Here is a 9,363-nt window from a genome sequence, read left to right on the forward strand (position 1 = left end):
GGGCTCAGGAATAATAGCTTTATGACAGCATATGTTTGCTACACCTAGATAGAATCTTTTTGCTCACAGATAAGAAACGTTTCCTTCTAGACATGTTTAAGTTGGTAAAGGGAGCATAAATCAGAGGAAGTACAGTACTGAAATTTTATCACTGTTTTAGCCAAAAGATAAACATCCATATCACTTCCCGTTGTGAGGCTCTCTCTCTAAATTCATGACAAAGTTGCAGCGCTTATAATTAGAAAAAAATTAAAGATAGGTGGAGTTAAACATTAATTATTTTATTTTTTTGGATCAGGTAAAATGAAAGCACTTAAACATAAAGATTGAAAAAACTCAAATGCACAAACCTTCTCAAAAATATTAATCTTCTTCAAAGCAATAATCCTGTGAGTTGGAATGTGAATAGCTCTCTGAACAACACTACTTGCACCGCTACCTATGGCTCCAAAAACCCTCATCTCATGGGAAGCACATTTATATGTCTTTTCACCATGATCTGCATCATCAACAGGCCATGAAGTACACTTTTGAAGTCCCAGCTCATTGATGTTGTAAACACCATATGATTGACTCAACAAATTCACAGTTCCACCATCGGATAGCTTCACAGAAACCAATATCAGCACTCGTAAACATGTAGTTTGTGGGCATATTAATCTTTAAAAAAGAACTTACAGAGTATGAATCAAAAGGATCCGATGTAGAGGCAGGTGAGAAACCCTTCTCAGCATCAAACAAAGGCACAAGCTTCTTCTTCAATTCCTCCAATCCAGCCATCACATGTGAAAAGCTTTAACAAGTACTAGAATATAACATCCTTCTTCCCTGACCACATAAAGGGAATATGGCTGGTGAGATTTACCATTCTCTACAATTCTTTCTTTTTAATTATTACAAAAACTACTATGCCTCAATCCTGAACTAGTTGGAGTCCGTTATATGAATCATTATACCGATTCAGCTCTATTCAAACCCATTAATCATCTTTTCTAGTTACGACATTTCCTTCAGTTTTCATACTTGAATTGACCTTTAAATCAGATTGCATTACAAACATAATTAAGTCGTGGAAACATATATCATACTTTCCATTTATGTAACGGAACTTTCATGTAATTTTGTTAAACTTACCCGAGTTCCTAGAATATTCACAACTAGTGAAGTAACACATAATATCACTAACTTCGCAGAAACAGAATATCAACATCAAACAATAACACATCGTGAGAGGAGAATTTGCAGAACGGCAGCAATATGAACAAAAAAAAGACAGGAAAACCTAAAAGAGATCGGTGTTGTTTGGGAAAATGATAAAAGAAAGAGACAAAAGGTTAACACTTACAGATACTTAGAACGAATTCCCAGTTCCCATAGGATGCACACAATTTGCTCCAGTGCTTCTTCTATGGTACAACAAAAGAAGCAGAAATTACAAGCAAAGGGAAGCAATCACCAGCTTTGATGATCAGACTGGCGAAAGGTACAAGGACGATGATAATAGATCGGTAGACGTTGGATTTGCAGTACAAAATGAATGCCTATAAATCGCTTTGGGCCTTTTATAAAAGAGATTTTTTGCTATCTATAGCATATATTGAAACTTTATTACCAAAAATGTTTATATTATCTAAATTACCCGCCTAGTCCATATTTTTCCTACAATTTATGTACCATTCGTTTATTAGGTATTAAAAGGGCAGAATATTCCCTAAAAACGCGCTAAAAATCAGGAAAGAATCCTGATTGATTGATTCTACATTAAATTTAATTTTTAAAATGGAAAGGAATATTCTCATCAGCGTATTTTTCTCTTAAACTACAATTCAAAAATTAAGGAAAAAAAGAACGCACAGCTTCAAAAAGTACGAACAAGTTCATCTACGAACAGCTTCAACGAACTGAATTCAAATTGTAGAATTCAAATCTTCGAGATTCAACTACGAACAGCTTCAACGAATTGCTATATTCTGTTCTTCGTCGTTTTCAGAAATCAAATTATCGATCATATATCTGTTCTTCATCTTTTCTTCTCTCAATCTAGAAATCCAAAAAAACACCAACAACAACAAGCAATCATGTCGTAAATCGCAATAATGCTACAATTCAATGGGATTTGGGACAACTATGGGAGATTTAGGGATTTTGAAGTTGATGCCATTGTGGTAGATGTGAATGCAAGCTACAATATTCTGGTTTCTACAATTGCAGAACAACTATCGATTGATACTACAGAAAAAATCGTAGAAATCAAATACATCGTGAACGACAATTGTCCCCCAATGGAGATTAGAAATGATATGGGGGTTAGTGTGTATATGGAGACAAAAAAGGAGAATAAAAACTTAGGTTCATATCCGTTATGTATAAGTGTACGAGATTTCAATATGGAATTAGCAATCACGAACGATAACACAAGTGCAGGTTTGTATAGTTAGAAATTGCATAGAATTATGGTTTTACGATATTATCTACAATATATCTACATTTAACTACAATTAAAACTACATTTGTACAATTTAAATACAATGTCTGACATCATAATATGGATGTCTACAAAATTTTAACTATATCTACAAAAACTCTACAAATTTTGTACAAATTAAAATGACACTGTTTATCTTTATATTGATGCAGGTTCGTCTGGATCCCTAAGGTTACTTGATATGCCATCCTCTCCGGCTATAGAGGAATATCAAAGTGAAATAATAAAAGAATCTACGCAAACTGATATTGAAGAAGGACAAGTGTATCAGGACAAGCAAACTATAGCTGCTGCAATGAAGCACTTTTCTGTGATGCACAAGTTCCAATTCAAAGTTAAAAGATCTAGTCATAGAAGGTATGGAGAGAATATCAATAAAAGCAGTGTTTTAGTCAAGTAAAAAATATTTTAAAAATTATAGTAAAATTGTAGTTACATTGTAGTTAAATTGTAGTTTATGTTACTTTATGGTAAAACAGTCCTTTTGTTGCACCTACATTTATAATCTGTATTAAATATTATATTTTTTTTGGAAGCTACTGGCTTGTATGCGTTGGTGAAAACTGTAAATGGCACTTCAAGGCAACATCAATTAATGATTCCGCAATGTTCAAGATAAGGAGTTTCAACCGATAACACACATGCTCCTTAATGGACGATACATTCATACAACGCAAACGTACTGCAGTTGTAGTTGGTAGCATGGTCATGCCAAAGTATTGTGATCCTAAGACTGTTTACACACCAAAGGACATACAAACTGACATGTTATCCCAACATGGAGTGAACCTAAGCTACATGCAAGCATGGAGGGCAAAGGAAAAAGCTTTACAGTTATTGAGAAATCATACGGCTGACTCCTACAATAAATTACCAAAATATTTTTATATTCTTGAGAAAACGTATCCTGGTTCAATTGTTAAATTGAAGAAGACAATCGATGAATGCTTCTTATATGCATTTGTTGCTCTTTGTATATCAATAAGTGGTTGGGAATATTGTAGACCAGTAGTAGTGGTTGATGGGACATTCTTAAAGACAACCTATAGGGGAATTATGCTGACAGCAAGCACAATGGATGCAGCAGGTATAAATGTAGTTATTTTGTAGGCAGTGTGTAAATTGTAGAAACATTATAGATATCTTTGTAGATATCTTGTAGTTTATATGTATTTGTGTCTTTATATGCAATTTCAAAGCTACCAGTTAATTAATTTTTTATTAATAATGTAGGAACAATATTGCCTTTGGCATATGCAGTGGTTGATTCGGAAAACGATGCATCGTGGAAGTGGTTTTTTGAGCAATTCAAGCTAGCATATGGTGAAAGAACTTCAATGTGTGTTGTTTCAGATAGGAATGAGAGTATCCTAAAGGCAACATTAATTGTCTATCCGGGCGTGCCACACTACTCTTGCGTGTGGCATATTTGGACAAATATAAGGGCAAAGTTCAAGAAGGGTCATCTACAATTAAATGAATTGTACTTTGCTACAGCAGGATCATACACTATGGATGAATTTAATGAAAGGATGTCGAAGATTGAAGAGATAGACCCTCGTGTTAAATCATACCTCTATGATATTGGCTATCATAGATGGTCAAGAGTACATGCAACGGTGAATAGAACTTGGACTATGACATCAAACATCGCAGAGTCGTTGAATGCTGTAACAAAATATGCAAGAGAGCTGCCTATATTTGACCTATTAGAGTATATGAGGACACTTCTTGAACGTTGGACGAAAGAGAAGTTGTTGAAGGCAAAGGGTACTTTCACATACCTTGGGTACAAATTCAACAAAGAATTGGAGAAAAATAGTACATTATCTCAGAAACTTAGGGTAAGATCTCTTTATTTTGTGGAGAATAATAATATTTTTATATAAAGTGTTTCCAAAATGTAGATAAATTATAGACAAACTATAGTTAATTTGTAGATGGTAGATCATTTGTAGATAAGTTGAAGATAATTGTAGATAAACTATTTTTATGAATTTTAAATATTTTTATTTCTGTTTGTTATGTAATTGTAGGTGAGGGCTTCAACAGATCTTATCTATACTGTGATAGATGGTGTGAAGCGGTACATTGTGTGTCTTGAAAACAAGAAATGTACTTGTGGCCAGTTCCAACTTGATGAACTTCCATGTGCGCATGCTTTGGCAGCTTTAAGGGACAGGAATGAAGGATATGAAAATTATTGCTCGCCGTATTACACAAGGGAAAGCCTACTCCGTACATATGAAATGCCAGTAAATCCCCTTCCTGATGAAAGCAAATGGAATGTGCCACAACATATATCTGATGAAGTAGTAAAACCACCTACGGGAGAGAAAAAGCGGCCAGGAAGACCTCAAAAGGAAAGATACAAAACATATGATGAACTAAAGTCAAAGAAGTACAAGGTGTCATGTGGAAACTGTGGAGGTGAAGGGCATAGCAAAAGATCTTGCAAGAATGCACCCAAAAAAAAAATCATGTAGTTAGAATGGTTATTTTGTAGTTACTGTTAGTGAGTTAAAGAATCTATATTTTTTTGTGTAATCGCTTAAGTTTTTAAAGATCATTATGAAGTATACTACAATTTTATTATGTGTGTTTAATATGCTTTTATGTATCTTGTCAGGCATCTAAATTTGTCTTTGATATGGTGTAATTTTGTATTCATATTTATTATCTACAATAAAACTGATATTAAAAAGTAAATTCATGTAAAGTATTTTCAGATTGTAGATATAATGCAGGTTAAATGTACTTTCCAAAATGACCCACGGAAAGAGTTAAATTCCAAAACCTTCAAAGTTACACTTGTTGAACTTATCTAACACATCAGAATTTACATTTTCACCTATAAGAGTTATGAGAGGTGCTTGAGGTAGAAAAATTTAGGACCAATAGAGCTGCTGCCTCCAGAACTATATAGAGGTATGAAAGGTGATCGTGCATGTTTCCCCGATTGCTTGCTTCTCCCCGGATGAATAGGGGTTGCTTTATCTGGTATGGGCTCTCCAAACTTAACCAATTGTGTTAAGTTGTCTGGCAACTCAAAGTCATCCAATGTCACAGCCTTCTTATCAATGCCTAATCCTTCAGAACCAACTTCATCCACATGCTGTGCATCTTCACCTTCATTTAGCTGTTTCTCATTGACTTGTTCTGTCTGAGCTGCTACAGTCACTCCGTGAATTGGGGAGTGTACATTGACATCTTCAATATCTGTTACATAAAACATAAATTACTTAACAGGAATGTAAAATGGTATAAACAACAAGTATTTATTATGAATGACAGCATGATTTTATACCTGCTTGATCAACATCAGCTGCTTCTTGAAATTCTGGATATAAGTCAACATGTCCTGGAACATGTTCTGGATAAACTGTAGCTTAAATTTATAATTAAAAAAGGTAAATAATACTAGATAATGCTGCCTTGAAAGTTGTAGATATAGGTAGGAAGTTGTAGATAAAATGTGAATAATAAAACTATGTTCTATAAAGTTTTATAATAAGTGTATATATTTGTAGGTATTTTATAGATATCTGTGTTGCTTGTGCTTGCATGCACTTGATCACTAATATTGCAATGAAATTGTTGGTTGTTCAATCCTTGTTGTTGGTCATTGTTTTTGGTTGAACTACCAGCAAACTAAAGATTTAATGTTAGGTTGAGTATATTGTTTCATATGTCATAATTTGTTTTGGTATATAAATATATGTCAACTCTTACCTTTGCCTCATCCACATCATAGCTCCTGTTTACCAATTTCAAAACACTCTTCACAGAATCATCTATAAACACTCTCAGTTTATGGAGTTCCTCAAATATAGCCTTCCTAAAATCCGCTAACTTTCCATCAACCTAAAAGTTAAAAATATAGAAATATAGAATTATACTACAATTTAACTACAATATATACTACATCAACTGTTATGAAATATAGATAAATTATAGCTAATATGTAAATATATTGTAGTTAATAATATTATGTGACGACCCAAAGGGGTCATCACCTGTATTCCTACTTCCTCTGTACTTCTGAGGCCTTGGAAACCTCACTTGGGGGTTGCCTTGACTTGTGTGCGCAGTCCGGGCGCGTAAATGGAAAGTTTACATGTGAATTTGTGAGAAAAATAATAAAATTTGATGTTTTAAATTGATCGAGTTTGACTTTGGTCAACGTTTTGGAAAACGGACCCGGACTCGTGGTTCGACAGTCCCGGAGGGTCCCTAGGAAACTTTGGGACTTGGGTGTGTGCCCGGAATCAAATTCCGAGGTTCCAAGTCCGAGAAATGAATTATTGTGTGAAATTATTTTCTGAAAATAATTAAAGAATTTAAAAGTGTTATTTGTTTAGAAGACTGTGCTGTTGGGCTCGTATTTTGGTTCCGACGCCCGGCACAAGCCTTAAATATGAGTTAAGCAGTCGCTGTGAAGTTTGGTTAGATTTGGACGTCATTTGACGTGTTTTGAGCTAGCAACAGTAAAATTTGATGTTTCATGGAAATTGGAAGGAAATCATGGGTCTTGAGGCCTAATTCGATATTGTTTTGGCGATTTGATCGCACGGATGAGTCCGTAGGATGTTTCTGGAGTTGTGTGTATGTTGGGTTTGGAGCCCCGAGGGCTCGGGTGAGTTTTGAGTGGGTCCCGGGAGGGTTTTAGACTTATAAGCATCAGAAATTGCAGGTCCAGGTGTTGTAGGCCCCCAGCGCGGCCGCGATCATTTCTGCGCGGTCCGCGCTGGAAACCGCGCGGCCGCGGTGCATTTCTGCGCGGTCCGCGTGGCTAGGTTCAGAGGGCCAGTGAACTCTAGGTCAACCAGCGCGGCCGCGCACCAAATCAGTGCGGTCCGCACTGGATAGGTTCAGAGAGTCGTTTTCCCTCCCTTCCTTGGCACGCCCGCGGGGCATTTTTGCGCGGTCCGCACCAGTCCTTCAACAAAGTATATAAATCTGAGATTTTCAGTCATTTTTGCACTTTTTCAAAACCCAAAACATAAGAGGCGATTTTCCAAACGATTCTTCTCCTTCAAAACGATTGGTAAGTGAATTCTAACTTATTTTCCTTGCTTCTTAACATCTTTAAACATAATTTCAACTTCAAAACAAAGATTTTAATGGGGGTATTTGGGAATTTAGGGTAGAACTAGGGTTTCAAAATTTGGGGGTTTTGGACCTCAATTGAGGTCCGATTCCAAAATAACTTATATATATGAGTTCATGGGGGAATGGGTAGTCGGTTTTGGTTCGAACCTCGGGTTTTGACCACGTGGGCCCGAGGGCATTTTGGAGATTTTTTAACAAACTTTGGGAAGTTCACTTTTCATGCATTCAAATTTATCAGATTAGCCTTTGTTGATACACTCAAGTAATTTGTGACTAGATTCGAGCGGTTTGGTGGTGAATTCGAAGGGTAAAGCTATACTAGAGGATTGAGTTGAGTTTGGAGCATTTGAGGTAAGTGTTTGTTCTAACTTTGGCTTGAGGGAATAGGATTAGGAGGTTATTTGCTACTTGCTAAATGTGGAGTACGGTGTATAGGCATGGTGACGGTTATCTATGCACCGGACTCTAGCTTGACCGTGAGTCTTAAGTGCTTTTAATTCGAATGACGTGACACAATTTCCTGGTTTAATTGATAAATTTCATATAATGTGAACGGTTGAGGAAGAATTGTGATTGGTATATTTTGGAGCGTTGGCTCGAACAAGAATGTGATAGTTGAGAAAGAAGTGATTTAAAAGAGGATGTGTTGTGATTATTCCCTTGCCGGGACGTGTAGACTATTATTATGTACTCTCCCTTGCCGGGATATTTGGGCTGTTAGTTATACCCTTGCCGGGTTAAAGTGTTATGTTGTCAAATTCCCGTAATGGGGCCTTCTTTACAAAGTCAGATATTTTGAACTATAATATGGGATCGTGTGGCACGCCGTCCACTTTTATATTATAAAACGGTATCGTGTGGCACGCCGTCCACTTTTATATTATGAAACGGGATCGTGTGGCACGCCGTCCACTTATACTCTATAAAATGGGATCGTGTGGCACGCCGACCACTTATATATTATGAAATGGGATCGTGTGGCACGCCGACCACATATATATTATGAAATGGGATCGTGTGGCACGCCGACCACTTATATATTATGAAATGGGATCGTGTGGCACGCCAACCACTTATATAGATTATGAGATCGGATGTGGTTTCATGTTTACTTCTGATAAATTGTGTTCATCTGTATTTCCCCCTAAGCATGTCCCCTCCCTGCCTTAGCTGGTATTTTCTGTTGTTATTTCATTGTACTTGTTATACATATACACCTGCACAGGTTGTTTTTGGTAGGTCTTGTCTAGTCTCGTCACTACTTCGCCGGGGTTAGGTCAGGCACTTACCAGCACATGGGGTCGGTTGTGCCGATGCTACACTCTGTACATTTTTACACAGGTCCAGGTATTGAGCAGCAGCAACAGCATTAGCACGGGGGCGAACCTTCAGTCCAGAGAGAACCGAGGTAGCTTGCAGGCGTCCGCAGGCCCGGCGTCTCCCGTCTATCTTTACATTTGGCTGTCATCTCATTGTACCCGAGATAAACAGATTATGTTTCTTTCATACTTTGTATGTAGTGCTCCTTAGATGTTCGTGAGTATGTGACTCCAGTTCCGGGGTAGAGATATATGTGTTGGAACTTCTGTATTATTGATCATCTATCTACATTTAAGTCTTCCGCTTATGATTTTAATTCCGTCGCCTTTATTTAATGTTGTTAATTGTTAAAAAGGAATAGGTGTTTAATGAAAATGCTAATTAAGTTGGCTTGCCTAGCTCTCATTAGTAGCCGCCACCACGACTCCCGAGGGTGGAAAATTCGG

At 36.7% G+C, this 9,363-nt stretch overlaps 2 protein-coding genes across 2 annotated transcripts in view; one reads left to right on the forward strand and one right to left on the reverse strand.

Annotated features, from left to right (window-relative positions):
- LOC109216099 (mitogen-activated protein kinase kinase 3) overlaps positions 1–1,552 on the reverse strand; it is a 7,517-nt gene extending 5,965 nt beyond the window's left edge. The window contains exons 1-3 of the mRNA XM_019380228.1: positions 1,346–1,552; positions 679–828; positions 351–605 (exon numbers count right to left, since the gene is read on the reverse strand). Of these exons, the coding sequence (XP_019235773.1) occupies positions 351–605; positions 679–780 (357 nt within the window). The 5' untranslated portion in view covers positions 781–828; positions 1,346–1,552. The remainder of the gene's footprint in view (positions 1–350; positions 606–678; positions 829–1,345) is intronic.
- Positions 1,553–3,136: 1,584 nt separating this feature from the next.
- LOC109216097 lies at positions 3,137–4,971 on the forward strand. Its single transcript, XM_019380226.1, has 3 exons — positions 3,137–3,572; positions 3,719–4,329; positions 4,522–4,971. Exons 1-3 carry the CDS (start codon positions 3,137–3,139, stop codon positions 4,969–4,971), a joined length of 1,497 nt encoding a protein of 498 aa, XP_019235771.1.
- Positions 4,972–9,363: the final 4,392 nt, after the last annotated feature.

This window comes from Nicotiana attenuata, unplaced genomic scaffold (assembly GCF_001879085.1).
Source record: "Nicotiana attenuata strain UT unplaced genomic scaffold, NIATTr2, whole genome shotgun sequence".
Classification (NCBI taxonomy): domain Eukaryota; kingdom Viridiplantae; phylum Streptophyta; class Magnoliopsida; order Solanales; family Solanaceae; genus Nicotiana; species Nicotiana attenuata.

Excerpts from the sequence above, each read along its gene's own strand:
- LOC109216097 (XM_019380226.1), top strand. The coding sequence starts at position 3,137 with ATGGACGATACATTCATACAACGCAAACGTACTGCAGTTGTAGTTGGT. Across the intron at positions 3,573-3,718 it reads AAGCACAATGGATGCAGCAG|GAACAATATTGCCTTTGGCA; the intron begins GTATAAATGTAG and ends TTAATAATGTAG. Across the intron at positions 4,330-4,521 it reads CATTATCTCAGAAACTTAGG|GTGAGGGCTTCAACAGATCT; the intron begins GTAAGATCTCTT and ends ATGTAATTGTAG.